Source organism: Lactuca serriola, chromosome 8, assembly GCF_051521515.1.
Source record: "Lactuca serriola cultivar US96UC23 chromosome 8, Lser_US96UC23_V15, whole genome shotgun sequence".
Classification (NCBI taxonomy): Eukaryota; Viridiplantae; Streptophyta; class Magnoliopsida; order Asterales; family Asteraceae; genus Lactuca; species Lactuca serriola.
The window spans coordinates 329,977,450-329,997,286 of NC_136415.1; the positions used below are offsets into that span (position 1 = coordinate 329,977,450).

Below are 19,837 nucleotides of genomic sequence, written 5' to 3' on the forward strand. Positions count from 1 at the left end.
AAGGTCTGTCTGGGTAAGAAATTCTGATTGGGTAGAAATCCTGTTGTTTGATTGTACATCTGACTGAATGTGCTGAGTGATGAAAAATTACCATTTTACCCTGCTGTTATATATATTGATGGATAATTATAAAAACATACATATTGTCATAAAAAATCTAATTTACACACAAATAAAAAATGTCATACAAAATGTAAATTAAACATAAATAATTTAATATCCAAATAAAAACATAATGAAATTTAAAATAACATAATTTATTGTAAAGTAGGTGAAAGTAGTCGATTTGCAATCTGATCACGCAAAACACGCATATATTCAACGGCTTCTGGACCCCATTCTATGCCTTGTATGTTTTCTCTATTGATTCCCCCCACCTTGGACGTCAGGAGTAACCATAGTGTCCTCCTCAAAATTTCTAAACAAGTCATCTTCTATGTTGTACTTCCTTATAAAATTATGGACCGCGACACAAGCAATGACTATGTCTCTTTGCACTGTAAAAGGATAAGGAGCCATTTGTTTTAAGATTGGGAATCTCGCCTTCAATACACCATAAGCATGCTCAATAACATTTCTAAGTTGTGCATGAGCATGATTGGACCTTTCTTCTCTAGTTAAAGGTCTGCCTCTTCGAAAATCGGCTAACCAATACCTAGTATTGCGGTATGGAGCCATAAACCCACGAGTGTTTGTATATGCGGCATCACAAAGGTAATATTTATCTGCAAAAGAATGTGACACATTATATAATGAAATGTATTATATAAAGAAGATAGATAATAAAAATTATATAAAGATTACAAACCTGGTGGAGGAAATGGAAATCCAGAAGTCGAATTGAATGCAACTTCTTTCAAAACTCTTGAATCATGTGCTATACCCTCCCATCCAGCCCAAACAAAGGTGAATATCATATCAAAATCACAAATTCCTATTACATTTTGAAAACATTCTCCTTTTCCTCTTCCTCTATAATGAGTTTGTTGATCAACAGGTACAACCGCATGTACAAGAGTTCCATCTAATGCACCAATTGCTCCGGAAAAAATATTTTTTAACCGTCTATGTCGTTCGGAGTTATGTATTGTTGGGCTAGGAGTTGTTGGTACTATAATTTCTTTTGCGAAACACATCGTTGCTGTTAGGACCTCGTGAAAACATTGATGAATCGTTTGTGTGGAGTGATGAAATCTTCCCTTAACCATGCGAAAACGTTCATTATGTCCTATAACATGTAAGAAGATAGCCATCTTCTCTTCAATGCTTATTGTCCTACTAGATTGCAACCAATTTTTTTTGGGTAAATGGTTGCATAATAATGCAAATGCCTCTTGTGTAAGACGCATCATATCGAAACATTGTGTAGGGTCCCCGTACATCAAATCTTGTGTATATGCATACCCGCTTGAATCGTTATCTCTAATTCTATGAATTCTGATTAGTCTGCGCCGGTTTGACCTCAACCAATAAAACACAAGTAAGAGAAAAGCTACAACTTCACCATCAGAAACCATACTTGATCTGTTACAAACAATTAGGTAACATGTTAAAGTAAAAAAAAAATAATGCACCAAAAAAATGAGTAAACAACATCAAAAGTAACAAAAGTCATATATCAAACGTTATATAACAAAATACTAGTAAACCAAAAAGTCATCAAACATAGGATCCAAAAAACTAGTAAACATCATCCAAAAAAGTCATCAAACATAGGATCCAGAAAACTAGTAAACATCATAAAAAAAAACTAGTATCCAAACTTTTCTACCCGCACCTATCAAAGGTAACCATACTTCCTACCCGCACCCATCACCCACGACTCACAACTACTATGCGAAAGTCGTAACCAAACTTTTCGAACATCAGCACTTTCACCAAATAGCAAAAGAGCGGTCTTGTGTCTTTCATCTTCTTCTCCCCATTCCATTTTGTTCAATTTCTCCATACACGCATCAACATCCTTATCCATTTCACTTTTTTCAATTCTTTCATTTTTTTCCACTAACGACCTTGCAAGCTTGACAATCTCCTCTTCAACTTCTAATGCCCTTGCATCTCTTTTTTTCCACCAACTCTTTAGTTTCCACCAACTTCCTTATTTTTTGAACGCCCCGAAGATTATTCACTTGCACCTACGTGTTGTGTTGAGGTTTCCATTGGAACATCATCATCAAAATCATGGGGACTAAACTCTTCTACAGGACGAGGGAGTGTAGAAGATGGCCCCCAACTTTGAAATCCGGTTGATGTCGACCCTTCAAATAGTTTGGTGCAAAGATCAGGGAACAATAGGGGTTTAGTTTTCAGTGACAACACAAACTTGTTCAACTGTTTACAATTTTTATAAATATTAGTATATGTTATAAAAATAATCATAATAGTATTTATTAAAAAAATAAATTTAATCAAATAGTATATGTTATAAAAATAATCATAATAGTATTGATTAAAAAAATATTACCTTCCCCTCTTCTTTCCATTGTTCATCGGTCAAATTAAATTTATTTTTTGTAGGATCATATATATTGCCGGTTTTGTTTTTGAGTTTCACCCAAGCAATATACTTTGATTTGTAGTAGTCAAAGTGGTTTCTCATTTGCTTCTGATCAACCTCTTTACCGTGTTCGTTTATCAATTTTTCGCGTATTGTCTTCCATGAACTTGCCTTAAGCCCAGAACCCTCACGACCATTAGTGGTTAGTTCATGGATACATGCATCAAGAAAAGTTTTGTCCTCACTCTCGTTCCAAACCAACATCCTAAAACATTAATATTTAAAGTAATTTATCATAGTTTTTATCATGTTAAAGAACAATTTTAAACATAAAGCAATTTTTAACCAAGGAACTTAACATCATCCTAAATTATGATTTGATAAATTATACACAAACAATTTCAGATGTCACAAAACATCAATATTCAAGCTAACAATTTGACAAAAGATAACAAGCTAACAATTAAGGTCAACAATATCAAAGCTATAAAATTAGAAAAAAATACAGCCCAATTTTTGATTTTATAGCTTATACTTTTGATACTAACACAAGCTCAATAATTGGAAGGCATGTGATGTTGCATGCATTCCCCCTCTCACCCACTCTTCAAGGAACAATTGGATTATTAAAAAAGTTAGGTTACCATTAATCTTATAATAATTATTTATTATTAATTTTACTTTTGTACTTTACACATAAAAACACAACATTTGATTGTATTTTTGTAAAACATGTGATTGTGGGCTTGAAAATGAGAATTTACAAACCTACTTGTATTTTCCAATTCACATTCAATTTCAATTCACAAGCTATAAAATCAAAATTCAGAAAAAAAAACTTCCAATTCACTTTCAATTTCAATTCATAAGCTATAAAATATAAACTGGAGAAAAAAACTTCCAATGTGAATTGGAGAAAAAACTTCAAATTCAGAAAAAAAAAAAACAAAAAACAACTACCAATTCACATTCAATTTTAGAATTCATAACATTAGAAAAAAAAACTTCAATTTTCAGTTCTTATACACAAAGAACTACAAAACAAAACATAAACAAACTTCCAATTCACATATAATTTCGAAATTCATCATATTAGAACAAACAATTTCAGATTTCAGTTCTTGTACACAAAGAACTACAAAAAAGAACAAAAAAAAAGTTTATCATATGAACATACAGGTTGAGAATTCATAATATTCTAACAAATACTAATTTGATTTCATAAAGAACTACAAATTTCATACCATCAAAGCATAAATGGTATCTGATTTTGAAAATTATTAACAAAAAAATTATCTAACCTGTGTTATGGATCGAGAAGGCGTCACTGATGGCGGTGGCGGAGGTCCGGCGATCCAGCGGCGGAGGTCCGGTGAGATGGAACAGGTCCGACTGGTCCGACTGTTTGGCGTTCAATGTTGTGGAGTTCTTCCTAGCAGCTGCTGTGCTTTTAGGTCACTGGAAGGGAAGCGAATGGGGAAAGAAATAATAACGGCGCAGGGGCAAGATAAGGGCAAGATTGTCGAATTTCCAGTCAGCAACTGTTTAAAAATTGAGCCAGAAGCGATTTGGGTCAGCAGATCTTACCGAGAAAGCTCAAATCAAACACCAAAGGTCTAACCGAGTTAGCCCAATTTGCTGACTCGACCCAGTCAAACATTTATCAAACACTCTCATCGAGTCCAGGGAGGAACTCGACGAGTCAGAGCGGGATCCGGGCATAAAGTAAGTGACCGACTCGGTGAGTCGGCTATTGGACTCAGCGAGTCTGGTCTGGGCGAGAAAAACCCTAATCCCGAGGGTTGTGCCCTATTTAAAGAACATTACATCCCTTCCCCAGCCTCTTTACTCCCCTTTTAAGATCCGGAAACCCTAAATCGTGAGTGAGAGTCCTTGGAAGCAATTTGGAGCTTAGATAAGGGGGGGGGGGTTGTGAAGAGATATTGAAGATCAAGAAGCTTGGAGCAAGGGGCTTTGTAGAGAGATGGATTATTCTTCAGTGGGAGGTCATCCTTGAGGTAATAAGCTGTTGCTTTGGCTTTATTGCAATTAGATATATTCTTGAATGAGTTTTTGGGGCTATTTTGGTAAGATTGAGATCTATTTCGGGTTTGGGGCTTAGATCTGAGGTTGCTACTTCAGATCTAGGGTTGTGATGGTCCAGAATGTCTTAAAGCAGTAGTCAATGAGTTAGTGGTGAATCCCCTTTGTCTTAAACCCTAGCCCTAGAGTGTTTTGGACCTTTAGCTCCTTGGTTTCACGTAAAGTTTGCAACTTTATGTGGGGGTTAGGCTTTAGAAGAATGGATCTATGGGTTGGAGCCCCTGCATGGCTCGAAAAGCCACTGTATGGATTAAGAGCTGAATAGAATCAGCGAGTCACATGGGTGTACTCGGCGAGTTGTATGAACATGAGCATGGACTCGACAAGTTGAAGAACAACTCGACGAGTCTGTTGAAGATTGCCTTGGACTTGGCGAGTCTGTTCTTGGACTTGGTGATTCTGGTTGCGGAACCTCAACCTTTTCTGGTAAAGATGCAAATCAGTGAGTTGATTGGTGACTCAGTGAGTTAGATAGGATGGGACTCAGAGATCGTTGAACTCGACGAGTCTTGGGGTGACTCGGTGAGTTGAGTTGTATTTTGAGAGTTTTTGAGTTTAAGAACTCGGCGAGTCGAGTCAACTGGAAGGTTGACTTTGACCGGGACTTTGACTTTGACCAGATTTGACTTAGTTTGACTTCTAGAGTTCAGTTTGGAGCTAAGTGTTATATTGATATTAGTAGCTCGGGGAGCTAGTGGATCAACGGTTCGGAGAATTGTCGGGCAGCAACCAGAGGGTTATCAACAAAGTTCAGCAGTACAGGTGAGTTTCCCTTTGTATGAATGGGTCTACGACCACAATGCCGACCCATGTAGTTATGAGTAAGAAGACCCGGGGGTTAGCCCTAGGCACAATATGCTAGTATGACATTTGGGACAAAGGTCCAATGTTAGCGGGTGGGTGCCCAAGGAATGGTTTGTATGATAGTTATACTTGTTGTCTATGTGATACATGTATGTGCCTGGTAGGGAGGTGAGTGTGGGTGAGGTCCCGTATCTCACCAATAGCAGAGTGTGGATGGTGTTCCATACCTCATTAGCAGTAGAGCAGGGGCTAGGCCCTAGTAAGGAAAAGAGTGAGTGTGGGCTGGGCCCGTATCTCACTATCAGTAGGAGCGTGGACGGGGTTCCATGATTCATCAATAGCAGGACAGGGTCGAGGCCCAAGATAGGCGAGGCCTTAGCACAGTAATCCAGTAGAGTATGTTAGTTATGTGTTGTGATATGATTGTATGCTAGTATATGTTAATGGGCGGGGCCCGGAGACAGGCGGGGCCTAAGGAAAATAGATCTGTACGCCGAGCGGGGCTCGAAGCCAGGCGGGGCCTGGTGGTGGACGGGGTCCGATAGCGGGTGAGGCCTAATGTAGCGGGCGGGAGCCCAGTATATGGTTATGTGCTCAGTGTTATGTATGGCATGTATGGATCAGTAGATATGTACGGTATGCGGTAGGTTGGGGAACTCACTAAGCTTCGTGCTTACGGTTTTCAGTTTTGGTTTCAGGTGTTCAGTTCTCAGAAGAGGAGCTCGGGAGGGTTGCAGTGCACACACCATGACAAGTTAGCTTGGGATGTTTACTCTGATAATTAAACAAGTGTATTGGAAATGAAACTATGATTTGTCATATAAACCCTTTTTGTATGTTTGAATGAATTAACGCTATGAATTAGTATTGTTTTTTAAAGAAATTTTTGGACTCAAAATTTGGGATGTTACAAGTTAGTATCAGAGCCTTGGTTTGAGGGATTCGGGCACACTCTCGGGTGTGTCTGAACTCAAACTGAGGAAGTGGTATAAAAGTTTTCCAAAAGAAAAACCATATTTATAAAAGGATTTTGAGGAAAGAAAAGGGTTTTATAAAAAGCAAAAGGAACTTTGAAAAGAGAAAAGGGTGTGGTGCATGCAATCATCCGAGCTCAAGTAAGTTCTCCCAAATTACCCATACAAGTTTATGTTATGATATGATTATGTGAGCGACATGCTAGATTTAGGGATAAGGATCTAGGAGGATGCCTTATGTGCCTGTTATATGCGCTTATTGAGCTATATTCTTGCATTGGTTAGACAGTGGTAGGATAGTCTGTTTAGGTTATGCCTGATTATGTGAGCTTATATTGCATGCTAGTACATATTCTTGTATTTTGATAGAACTGCTTAATTATGTTCTGGTTAAATTTCCCTTTAGCCTGAATGCTGCTTGCTTTGTGCTTCGTGGGATTCTGAGTGATGGGAGTTAGCAATTAGATGAATACGTTAAGTCACATGTGATCAGGGTTGAATAATCTCAGAGTTATGGATTTGACCCTACTGCGCAACTCTCGTTTGAGTCTAACCGTTATGGGGACGAGTCCTTTACTTGAAGGATTATCTGAGCCTTGTCAGATGTGATGATATTCAGGTAATGGCTGATTGGCATTACGAGGAAACCTTCAGCAGCTGAGGACTGGTTGGGGCGGAGGTTTCCCTAGGATAGGCCTAGGATGAGTTTAGTGCTGAGAGCAGTGGTAGTCGTGCAAGGGACTTGGTGGAGTCGAGGAAATTCTTGAGGAAAGTACGGATAGATGTGGAAGGTAGTAAGGGCCTGTACTACTGAAAGCAGAGGATCCATACTCGATTGAAGAGGGACCAAGACAAAACCAGGGAACTTACAGTGCGTGTGAGGTCCCTCAGCAGTGATATGTATATTGATGATTGTTATAGCATGTTTTCAGTATGACGACATCGCAAGATGAACCAGTGGATGGATCAGGTGTCAGAGAGGGGTCAGGATTGGGTTCATGGATTGAGCAGCTCGAGGAGCGGATGAGAGAGTTTATATCAACTAAGATTACGTGCGGTATTCTTGGCCAGACTCCTATGATCTTTGGCACGGTCAAGGAGGGCATCCTGGAGATTTTGGATGAGAGGCTTGGAGCCTTTCGCATAGAGCTGATGGCTATGTTGGTAGCGCATACTTTGACTTTCCGGGAGTTCAGGGCTTGTGGAGCTCCAGATTAGCATGGGGCTAGGGACCCCATTGCTAGTGGAAGATGGTTGGCTAATGTCGCCAACGCTTTCCATTCTAGCCGGTGTCCCGAGGGGGACAAGTTTCGACTCGCCTCCTGTCTTCTGAAAGACAGAGCACGGGATTGGTGGGAGGAGGTTGGTCATGCTATCGGGGATGATGCCGCGTTGGACGCGATGACATGGAGTGATTTCTTGGCCAGGTTCAAGGCCGAGTTTGCACCGATTATTGAGGTGCAACAGTTAGCCTGGGAGTTCCAGGATCTACATCAGACGACCGAGACGGTGGCGGAGATCACCGCTACGTTCATGGAGGGCTCTTCTTGTTCTGTAATATGTTGCGGATAAGGAAATGAAGAAGGGTCGATATCACAATATGCTGAGAGACGACATCAGAGAGTTTGTGAGTCGGTCCAGCTGCAAGACGCTGGAGGATATGATTGCTCGGGCCAGGGAAAGGGAGATCGATCTGGAACACCTCGGGAAGAGGAAACCAGAGGAGGTTTAGGTATCTACGGGATTGGGCAAGAGGCCCAAGACATCAGAATCTAGATCGAGAGGTCCTCAGGATCGAGGCCGTTGTGGCAAGTGCAGCAGGACGCACGAGGGTGCGTGTAGGAGTGGCAGCGGTGGTGATTCTGGTTGTTTCAAGTGCGGCCGGATTGGTCATTTCAGCAGAGATTGTACTACTACCACCACCCAAGGATCATACCTGTTATGTTTCCATTGCAGTCAGAGGGGCCACAAGAAGGCCCAATTTCCGAGTTTGCATTCAACAGGACAGGTGATGGCGCCTGCCTCTGCAACCAGGAGGACCACCGACGGCCGTCAGGGCTGGGCAGAGATGCCTGCAGCGAGGAGCATGGCGTATCAGTTGGTTTCAGATGAGGTGTGAGCAGCCCGATGTGTTAGGTACATATCTTCTTTCATTTCTCTATCAACTTATGATATGGTCTTATTGTTATGGTTCTGCATTGGTGTTGATAATGATACTTCGGAATTTTGCAGCCTGCTGGAGATTGATTTATATGCCATCTGCATACCTTGTATGTTAGAATGATAGTTGGAGGTCGTCTCCTTTAGAGTGGGTTACTTAGGATGCATTATTTGTAGCATACCTGTGAGGGGATGGGTAGTGCCTCGCTAGTTCGGGAAGGTGTCGATTGGAAATGGATCGGTTAGATCCCCAGTTGTGGTAAGTCGGGTTTTCAGCGAAGTGACCAGGGGATGGTAGGAAGAATTGGAAATTCTTCTGAGCTGTGAGCTGTGAGGAGCTAGTCAAGCCGAAGTAGGGGAGAGCCATCCGTGTGGCTAAGGATAGAAGTAAGTACAAGACTGGGGTGGTTTCGCAGTCTTGGTAAGGAAGGAAGCAGCTCAAGTGGCTGTTTGGATGGGGGATCAGGTTAGTTGGGAGTTGGAGAAACTTTCCAACCTTGAGTTTGTGTATTCATGTCTATCGGGTGACTATTTTGGAAAAACCAGGCTGTAGAGCCTTCGCCAGGTGTGAGTTTAGGCGAGATATAAGACTATGGGGTAGCCGTAGCATTCCCTAGTAGCAAGTCGTGAGGAAAGTGTCGTAAGACTGCGGATAATCCGTAGCGTTCATTAGCAGTTTAGTTCGAGGAGTGTGGGAGGAGGCCCGTATCTCCTAGTTCGCAGAGAGTGGGCGGAGACCCGTAACTCCTAGTCAGCGATGGGGATCAGGAAAGGCTAAGTCGTTGAGGTTTAGTATGGATTTGGCCTGCATAGCCCTTGTTAGGTGAGGCCACTCCAGTATGCAGTTGAGTGAGACCCGTGGGCGAGGCCCGTATGTTAGCAGCAGTATAGGTGAGACCTGGGAGCATGATTGCTCAGTAGTATGGTTTGGGTGAGACCCGTGGGCGAGGCCCGTGCGATAGTAGTTAGGCAGATGTGACTAGAGGGGAGGACCACTCTAGGATATAGTCGGGTGAGACCCATGGGCGAGGCCCGTGAGATTATAGTAGCACAGGTGAGACTTGGTAGGGACCTTAGGGTCAAGATAGGGGATCGAGGATCCCAAGACTTGTAGCCCCAGAGTGGCAGGATAGATAGAGCATTTTAGATGGCCGAAGTTTATTCAGAAGTCGCTGGGAGCGACTAAGAGATTGTGCTAGTTGTAATGACCGGTGAGTATCCGGTAACCCAGTTATCGGTCGAATCTATAGAGGGACCATGGTGGTCTCGGTCCATTCGGAAGGCGAATGAGAAATGGCAGGACTTTAAGGCAGGGAAGAGACGATAGAGAAGTATGGTGCGGGACAGCTAGTTGACCAAGGAGTGCTACACCTCTCGCAACAGGGTTGGAGAATCTCAGAGGGAAGGGTTTGAGCCTATTGCGCAGCTCTCGTTGGAGTCTAACCATTATAGGGATGAATCTTTTACTCGAAGGATTATCTGATGCATACGCTGGGCTGGGTGCTCAGCGCTAGGTTATTTGTAGCCAGAAGTGTTTGGTAGGTATCGACAGTAGTGACCAGCACTGGGAGTGGCTGGAGTGATGGATACCATGAAGGATATGTCTTTCACAATGGTATGGGAGGTGGTTCGTGGTAGAATTCTACCTTGGGAAGGCTAGGAAGCGCGCAAGGAAAAAGGAGGGGGTGAACCCCTAGGATTTCAGCATAAGTACTCGGGGAGTACTGGAAGGATTGTCAGTTGAGTGAGTTGTGTGCTCAGGATTGGTGGGATTAGAGTGCACTTGATGATTGATATCGACAAGGACTAGTTTTATTCTAAGTGACCGGACGGAAGGTCCATGGAAGTGGTCGGTTGGAGTTATATTCATCAGTCATGGGTGATACGAGCGGATTGCAGATTAGACGGCCGTAGTGGACTTCGAGGATGGAGTCTAGTTTAAGTGGGGGAGATTTGTAACACCCATAATCAAAAAGACCAAGAAGAGAAAGGAAAAGCTCTAAATCAAGAGTCAACTCATCGAGTCCAGGGAGGAACTCGACTAATCGGAGCGGGATCCGGGCATAGAGTAAGTGACCGACTCGGCGAGTCGGCTATTGGACTCGGTGAGTCTGGTCTGGGCGAGAAAAACCCTAATCCCGGGGGTTGTGCCCTATTTAGAGAACATTACATCCCTTCCCCAACCTCTTTACTCCCCTTTTGAGATCCAGAAACCCTAAATTGTGAGTGAGTCCTTGGAAGCAATTTGGAGCTTAGATAAGGGGGTTTTGTGAAGAGATATTGAAGATCAAGAAGCTTGGAGCAAGGGGCTTTGTAGAGAGTTGGATTATTCTTCACTAGGAGGTCATCCTTGAGGTAATAAGCCGTTGCTTTAGCTTTATTGCAATTAGATCTATTCTTGAATGAGATTTTGGGGCTATTTTGGTAAGATTGAGATCTATTTCGGGTTTGGGGCTTAGATCTGAGGTTGCTACTTCAGATCTAGGGTCGTGATGGTCCAGAATGTCTTAAAGCAGCAGTCAGTGAGTTAGTGGTGAATCCTCTTTGTCTTAAACCCTATCCCTAGAGTGTTTTGGGCCTTTAGCTCCTTGGTTTCACGTAAAGTTTGAAACTTTACGTGGGGGTTAGGTTTTAGAAGAGTGGATCTATGGGTTGGAGCCCCTGCATGGCCTGAAAAGCCACTGTATGGATTGAGAGTTGAATAGACTCAGCGAGTCACATGGGTGTACTCGATGAGTTGTATGAACATCAGCATGGACTCGACGAGTTGAAGAACAACTCGACGAGTCTGTTGAAGATTGCCTTGGACTTGGCGAGTCTGTTCTTGGACTCGGTGATTCTGGTTGCGGTACCTCAACCTTTTCTGGTAAAGATGCAAATCAGTGAGTTGATTGGTGACTCAGTGAGTTAGACAGGATGGGACTCAGAGATCGTTGAACTCGACGAGTCTTGCGGTGACTTGGCGAGTTGATTTGTATTTTGAGAGTTTCTGAGTTTAAGAACTCGGCGATTCTATGAGTTGACTCGGGGATTCGAGTCAACTGGAAGGTTGACTTTGACCAGGACTTTGACTTTCACCAGAGTTGAATTATTTTGACTTATAGAGTTCAGTTTGGAGTTAAGTGTTATATTGATATTAGTAGCTCGGGGAGCTAGTGGAGCAGCGGTTCGGAGAATTGTCGGGCAACAGCCAGAGGGTTATTAGCATAGTTCAGCAGTGCGGGTGAGTTTCCCTTTGTGTGAATGGGTCTACGGCCACAATGCCGACCCATGTAGTTATGAGTCGGAAGACCTGGGGGTTAGGCCTAGACACAGTATGCTAGTATGACATTCGGGAGAAAGGTCCAATGTTAGCGGGCAGGTGCCCAAGGAATGGTTTGTATGATAGTTATTCTTTTTGTTTGTGTGATACATGTATGTGGTTGGTAGGGAGGTGAGTGTGGGCGAGGTCCCGTATCTCACCAATAGCAGAGTGTGGACGGTGTTCAATACCTCATTAGCAGTAGAGCAGAGGTGAGGCCCAAGTAAGGAAAAGAGTGAGTGTAGGTCGGGCCCGTATCTCACTGTCAGTAGGAGCGTGGACGGGGTTCCATGATTCATCAGTAGCAGGACAGGGGCGAGGCCCAAGATAGGCGAGGCCTTAGCACAATAATCCAATGGAGTATGTTAGTTATGTGTTGTGATATGATTGTATGCTTGTATATGTTAACGGGCGGGGCCCAGAGACAGACGGGGCCTAAGGAAAGCAGATCTGTACGCCGAGCGGGGCTCGAAGCTAGGCAGGGCCTGGTGGCGGACGGGGTCCGATAGCGGGTGAGGCCCAATGTAGCGGGAGGGAGCCCAATATGTGGTTATGTGCTCAGTGTTATGTATAAAATGTATGGATCAGTAGATATATATGGTATGCGGTAGGTTAGGGAACTCACTAAGCTTCGTGCTTATGGTTTTCAGTTTTGTTTTCAGGTGTTCAGTTCTCGGAAGAGGAGCTCGGGAGGGTTGCAGTGCACACACCATGACAAGTTAGCTTGGGATGTTTACTCTGATAATTAAATAAGTGTTTTGGTAATGAAACTATGATTAAATAAGTGTTTTGGGATGTTACAGTAATAATGCCATCAACTAACATATCATTGATAAGGGTGTTCATTATTTGTTTTTGGTAGTGGGGGTATCGATAGGGATTCATGTTGATAGGGTTGATGGTAGGGAGAGTAGGTATGTGGTGATCTGTTGGGTGGGATTGGGGAAGTGAGGTAGGGATATTAAAGATGGTATGGTAGTGGTCCAAGAGCAAGGCTATTGTGGTATCTTCATGGGTAGAGATAGATGGCTCTATATGTGGAGGGTGAGGTTTGAATTGGAAGTCTAAGGTGTGGAGAGAGGCGGCACTTTGTTTGTGAATGAGGGACTGAACATTGGAAGGAGAGGCTGGGCTTTCAAGGGGTTCCCATTTAGGGTTATAAGTTGTGGGCCATGAAGAAAAGTGAGCTGGGGAATAGAAAAGTATGCTAGGATTGTGCCTAAAGTGCTCAACGACGCCATACCCAATATCACATCAACGTCTTCTGGTAGATGAATAAAGAAGGATATTATAAAGAGCAAATTTTGCAGGTGGATTTCGAGGGTAGGGCTCTTGCCAGCACATTGAAGGTAGTCACCGCTGCCAACTATGTCTGGGAATGTCGGAATGTTGTCATGAGGGAGGTTCAAGGCTGAAACAACGCGTGGTTGGAAAATATTATGGGTGCTACCGGAATCAATGAGGATTTTGACAGGGTGGTTGTGGATATATTCGGTAATGTGCAGAGCTTGTGGGAAATTCTAGCCATAGAAGGCTGCATTCGAGAGGGACATGAACTGATCTGGCGGTGACTGTGTGATGGTGGTGTCGATAGTTGCGAATACTGTTGCCTCTGGGGTTGGGTCATCTTCGTTATCCACGATCATGAGGAATAGAGGGGGGGGGGGGGGGTTACATTTATGTTATATTTGGCTGGGCATCGGAAATATAAGCCTTCCGCTGGTCTTTTTTTAGGGCCTATGGTGATGGACGGTTGAAGGATAAGGATGTTGGTGGTGGTGGAGTGGCGAGGAGTGGTGGAGTATTGGTGGGTTTCGTGGGTGTGGCTGTGTGGAAGCTGAAGTTGAGTGAAAGCTAGGGTATGATCTGGGGGATGTAGAGCGGGGTTTGGATTTGAATTTTTCTTCAATAAGCTTTTGTTACACCCCCAAAGCAGGGATGGCGACTTTTGCAGCGACACTCAGCTCCCGAACTCGGTTTATCGTTTCCCTATTCTGATCTCCAAGGTTCGTGATTTATTGGATCACGACTGGGAGGGCCTTGTCAGCCGGTCCTCCATGGTTGATGTCACACCCCGAAACCGATGGCGGAAACGTTCCAGGGTGGAGGACGTCATGGAAAGTATCACAACCAATGTACATAGTAAGCATAGTAAACACAACCATTACATTACATAGGAATATTTACATTTGTTTAAAAGTAAAGTAATATATGTTTTATATATACATCAGTAAGAACAAAAGTAAAGACGTGACTTCTATACGCTCCGTCTTCTCCAAAAGAACGCGGGATACCTGTTTAACGGGAACTTGAGAATACAAGCAGTTTTAAAAATATCAGCATAAAGCTGGTGAGTTCATAAGCGGTTTGTTTTTGATGAAAGAATCAATTTTCCTTTGGTTTCATGAAAAAGTTGTTATCCAAGAAAATCCTATATTTTCTTATAAGAGTACTTTAGTTATCCATTGGTTAAACAACCTGATTAAGAAAAGTTAATTTATCCCAGGAAAAACCCTTATTTTCCTTAAAAGTTGGTGGTTGGTTATCGATTCGGAATGAAGTGTACAAGTATCTACCATACTTGTAGCGTTTAAGTGAAGTATCCTGAAAGTCTGGTTATCCTTGAAAAGTACATTAGTTTTAACACGTATATAAAACTAATAAGTAGGTTGTAAACTAATTTCCTAAGGGTATTAATTTACTAAGTTCTTTATTAATTAAAAGTAAATCTCCATTATCTAAGTTGCGAGTTCTATAACCATACGATAAACTAGATATGGCAAGAAGGCCAGTATCATTTTATGACTTTTGTCACCCGTAGACCTGCCGGTCCCACTGTAGCTAGCAGCAAGGTGCGGGGTAGTCAGCCCCGTATAGATCTATACACTCAAGTCACGCTCTCTTTCTAAGAGATTCTGGTTACAGGGGCGGTCCTCCACTCGCGTATCTATGTGGAGTGTTTCAGAGGACGTGTCACCAATCTAAAGAATAACGAATTTACAAGTAATAATGCGGAAAATCCGGTTTGATGAATGACATGAAATTCTTTGTGAAATATAAAATATAACATTTTATAATGAGTTTCGCAAGTAGTTTGCAAACTAACTTTGCAAGTTAAACGGTTGGTTAATACGGATTTCAGTGTTAAAAGCATACTGAACACGTAACTATAACATACGTAATAATAAGTTTTGAGTACAAGTTTCCTTGTACTTTTTCTTGTATTCCCCCCTGAAAACATGAAAAACACGGAAAATGGTGTAGGGGTATGAACTCACCAGACGAGAAATGTGTCGGTTAGGATGCTAAGTGTCAGTTTAAGGCTTGAACACGCGCGAGGTTCCTATGTAACATAAGGAGATACATAATTGTATCAAATTAGACATTTAACTACTAGATAAGTAAGATAATACACTCTGAGGCGCGAAAACACTTTATCTCAAGTGTTAGGAATGATACGGGATGCATCTAAGGGGGTGTAGGGCCTAGATATGGAGTTTGCTCTTCAAGAGTAAACTCTTAGAGGAGATTACGGCCCATAGACCATATCCCCATGAGTTTACGGCCGTAAACTCATGGGAGGTGTGTTCTTGGATGTTTAAAGGTCTTACAACACTTGTGGAATTAGGCTAGGTTCAATTCTAGGGCATAGGAAGTGACTAAGGCTTCAATTTGATCACTTTGAGGAGTTCACGGTTGTAAACATAGAGTTTACGGCCGTAAACTCTTACTTGGCCCTTTCTTGAATGATTTGGGGTCTCAAATGAAAGAATACAAGGTTCTGTGCTTTAATCCAAACCATAAGGGGAAGTTAGGGCACCATTTGACCTCCTTGAGGGAGTTTACGGCCAAAGAACCATTCCCTTGGGGGTTTACGATTGTAATCTCTTTATGTTCATGTTTTATTTCAAGTTTAAGGTCCCTAATTCGATGGTGGTTGGTTCTAGACATTATCTCAAGCCATAGGAGGTGTTTAAGGGGCAATTTAACACCTTAAATGGTGTTTACGGCTTATGAATGAGTGTTTACGGTCCAAGAATGTTCTTGGGCCGTAAACTCAAGTTTACTCCCCAAATGACAAGATTTTGGTGTTCTAAACTCGTACATGCAAGTCCCTAAGTCATAGCTAAGCACTAGGAGTGATTTGGAAGGGTTTTGGGGCTTCAAAACCCCATTTATGAGTGTTTACGGTTTTGGAGTGTTCTAGGGCCGTAAACACATGATTTTCATACATTTGGATGGTTTAAACACGAATTTGCATGCTAAACAAGCTAAACTATAAGCTAGGATAGATTACTTAAAAGTTTGGAGCTTGAAAGAGGTGATTTTGGATCAAAATTTGAGTTGTAGAGAGAGAGTAGAGAGAGAGTGTTATGAGTGGGAAAAAGATTCAGATGAAGTCCACTCACCCTTATATAGGGTTTGAGTTTGTGGCCCGCTGGAAATCTACCCAATACCGATGTTAAACGGAGCTTATGGTTGTACCCGATTAAGTTTTCGTAACCCGACGTGGTCGTGAATTAGAAACTTTTAAAAAAATATCGAGGGTGTTTCACGTGTTTCTAATGTGTTTGGACACTCATGAAGTCATAATAAAAGTCTCAATCTAAATAACCTAATCCAAAATGTTAACAGAACAATTCGATAAAGACAAGTTTTATTGACAGAAAGGGGTTACAGTGACGGAATAAATTTCAAGTTGTCACAGTTGAGGTCATAGTAACCTCGTTGATCGCCAAAGGGTGATCGTTGTCGCTGATGACGACTCCACCTCTCGATTTCTGTTGCCCAATGGGGCTCAGGTCCGTTGTAGCCAAAACGGTTCGCGGAAACCTTGACTATGTAAGGAGGGTTGATAACCTTCGGCTCCTCCTCCGAATCCTCTTCGTCTTCTTCTTCCTCCAGTTCTTCTTCAAGTTTTTCTTCTTCAAATTCTTTTTCTTTGGGTTCTTTCTCTTCAACTTCTTCGAGGTCTTCGTTGGGATCTTCCTCTAGTTCTTCTTCTATCTAACCACCGTTTCCCTGGTTCGGAAAGTAGGGATCTCCGGGTAAGTGGAATCCTGCCATGACGTCTGTGCGAGAATAAGGGTGTAAGAGGCACATAACGAATCTAGAAATATTGTGCTATAGTAACATAACGAATCTAGAAATATTGTGCTATAGTAACATAAAATACACCTATAGTATTTTAAAACGTTTTGTATGATTCTTACTGTAATTCTTGTATGGGTGTTGTTAGGTTGATAGACTTGTTGCCCACTATGACTATTCCTTGGCATATGCTAGTCACTTCTCAGACAAATATAGTTGATCAGGCTATATTCCTTCCAAACTTGATTACATGTCCCAAGGCATAATCATAATGTAAAACTCATCCATTTCTACTTTTTGTGTTTTTCCTAGATGTGACACTATACCATTATGCATGCATATACCTATATTTTTCCTAAAAATAATGTTTTATTTTTAAAAGTATAGTTGTATGAAAAAGGTTTAGTCATAGAATCTTAGTCCCATTGTGTTTATACTTTGTATATATTATATGGTTTGATATACGTAGTTCACTATAAACAATGCTCTGATACAAATCTGTCACACTCCCAAACCAAGGATGGCGGAAACGTCCGGGGGTGGAGGACTTAATGTATAGTATCACAACAACGAGTATAATAGTGCTCAAAGTAAATACAACCATTATAAATATAATCGAGAAAGTTACATGATTTCATGAGTTACATGTTTCAAAATCGATTACAAAATAATGATAAAATATTTTGTCTAACACCGAAGCGTTCCATCCTCAAAAGCTGGTAGCACCTGTTTTTATTGATTACCTGAGAATACAAGTAAATTTAGAAAGAGTGTCAACAATTACGTTGGTGAGTGCATAGGCTTTTCTATATAGAGTTGAAAAACCTTTTTTTGTAAATGTAATGTATGCACAAGAAAAATACAATATATTCCTTATAAAATGAGTTGCAGTGTTAAGACCCAAAGACCAAAATGTACAACTACTTTACCATACTTATACTAGTGTAAGCAGTTTTATAAAAGTAAAGCCCATTTTGAATGTTGAGATCCCCGTAAACTATGTGTGATGTATTTCCCTATGTGAGTTATTATAACCATACTGATTGACATAGTAACCTGTGACGACGTTCGTCAGGCGTCGGAAAGTTATGACATTTGTCACCCCAGACCTGCTGGTCTAGCTGTTGCATGCAACTAAAGTGTGGGTTGTCAACCCAATATAGATCTATATACAAGTAGCACGCTCTCCCTACAAGAGACTCTGGTTATAACTATAGGATTTTAACCAGTACTATAAGAGTACAATGAAGTAGTGCCTCACAACCGGATTTAACGAGTTTACGTGTAGTATAATTGAAAATCCTTTTTGATAGTAGGAATATAACCTTCCTTAGAAAGTTCATAGAGTTTATATAACATAAAATATACCTATTATAGCTTATCATGAACGTACATAGTAATGAGAAACCCGTTTGTAGTGAGAATTGAACCTTTTCATAGTGAATAGTAATTTAGCAAATCATAAACTATACATAGTATAGTTCATCTTGTTTGTTTGTAATGAATAAGAACCCTTATAAGGAATGAGTATTTATGTTATTTAAGTGTAACTTAACAGAAAACACAAGAAAATATGTAGTCATCAAATATAAACACTTTGCTCAACACATTACAAAGTGTTAATAATTTGTAAACTGTTTGAAACTTGTTTTACTTTTCTGTCACTGTTTTTGTAAAAATCATCGTGAGTCGAAATATAAATCTGTAAACTCTGGAAGTTCAGAAAATGTGTCTAGTATACTCACAATTTTTATTATGATTTTTAATGATTCCTAACTAGTGTCAAAATGACCATTTTCACTGACTGGTCCGAAATCTTTACTACAGTGACATACAGTTTTGTAAAAATCACCATAAATTGGAAATATCTTATGAACATGTACAAGAAGTCATTTGAAAGGTATAAACCTGAAATATTTCAATATTTAACAGTTTTGAAAGTTATAGAGTTTAAGATGGTCAAAATAGTTCGTGATTGTGCCATAAGTTTTCTGTTGAAAGCTGTCATTTGAGTTTAAGCATGTTTTGATGTTGTAACTTGTATTCTACCCCATAAAACTAGATGAAAACATGAAAAGAAGGGGGTATGAACTCAACTTGAGTGATTCTATGAGATGGATGGTTGAATAAAGGGGTTTCCAAGTCAAGAACACTTGGAGAATGCTTAAGGATTTGAAGGTCTTAAGAACAAATATGACGATATTTGTGTAAGAAATCCATGATTTGAGTGAAGGAATGTAGGATATTAAGATTAATAATGAAGAACTTACCAAGAATGGAGGAGAATTTCGAGATCTTCCTGGGGAATTTTGAGTTTCCAGAGAGAGAGAGAGAGAGAATAAGTTTGCTTTGAGTGGAGGCAAATGAGATTTTGTGGAAATGTGAAGAATAAAGATTTCCTTGAGTGGATTTGATTCAGGAAATCTGATGGAGTGTTGGGTAATGTTGAAAGGACAATGATTTGACTAGGTAAGGTGTGAATAGTGACATAAAGTGGATATGGGGACGGCTTGGTGTTATAACTCTTTGGAAAAGTCAACAACCCCATAGATAATATCTTGTTCAAAAGATATGATCTATATTAAGAATTTGCTCAAAATAGAAATAAAATATGAATTTATGGGGTTTTATATGTCAAAATATGAGTTTGGGTGAAGATCCCTCGTCAAAATCATCAAAAACGGGCTTAAAAAGCGAAAGTGGTCAAAAACCGGGAAGAAGAGGCGAATCTGCGAGGCTGAGGCGTTCGGTGCTAGGGTCTCAGTCTGTGAGACTGAGAAGCAAAGGTTCTCGGCTAGAACCGAGAGTAGCTTCAGACCGAAGTAGTTTGAACCGAAGGTAGGCTGAATCGAAAGTCCTTGGTGAGTAGGAGCGAAAGTGGGCTCGGAAGCGAAACTCCTCGGCTGG

General features: G+C 41.2%; 2 protein-coding genes across 2 annotated transcripts; both read right to left on the bottom strand.

The window, feature by feature from the left end:
* Positions 1-360: 360 nt before the first annotated feature.
* LOC145068288 (uncharacterized) lies at positions 361-1,972 on the bottom strand. The gene is made up of 3 exons (XM_079015238.1): positions 1,797-1,972; positions 953-1,524; positions 361-725 (listed from the first exon to the last, which is right to left on the bottom strand). The coding sequence occupies exons 1-3, from the start codon at positions 1,970-1,972 to the stop codon at positions 361-363; spliced, it is 1,113 nt and encodes a 370-aa protein (XP_078871364.1).
* Positions 1,973-2,121: 149 nt separating this feature from the next.
* LOC145068289 (L10-interacting MYB domain-containing protein-like) lies at positions 2,122-3,689 on the bottom strand. Its single transcript, XM_079015239.1, has 4 exons — positions 3,675-3,689; positions 3,625-3,632; positions 2,465-2,762; positions 2,122-2,331 (listed from the first exon to the last, which is right to left on the bottom strand). Exons 1-4 carry the CDS (start codon positions 3,687-3,689, stop codon positions 2,122-2,124), a joined length of 531 nt encoding a protein of 176 aa, XP_078871365.1.
* Positions 3,690-19,837: the final 16,148 nt, after the last annotated feature.

Bases quoted from the DNA above. Each gene is read 5' to 3' on its own strand.
- LOC145068288 (XM_079015238.1), bottom strand. From the start codon at position 1,972: ATGGATAAGGATGTTGATGCGTGTATGGAGAAATTGAACAAAATGGAA. The intron at 1,525-1,796 runs GTATGGTTACCT...TGTTTGTAACAG, and splicing joins GTGATGGGTGCGGGTAGGAA to ATCAAGTATGGTTTCTGATG. The intron at 726-952 runs GTTTTCAAAATG...ATTCTTTTGCAG, and splicing joins AGGAAGAGGAAAAGGAGAAT to ATAAATATTACCTTTGTGAT.
- LOC145068289 (XM_079015239.1), bottom strand. The intron at 2,332-2,464 runs GTAATATTTTTT...AATTGTAAACAG, and splicing joins AATGGAAAGAAGAGGGGAAG to TTGAACAAGTTTGTGTTGTC.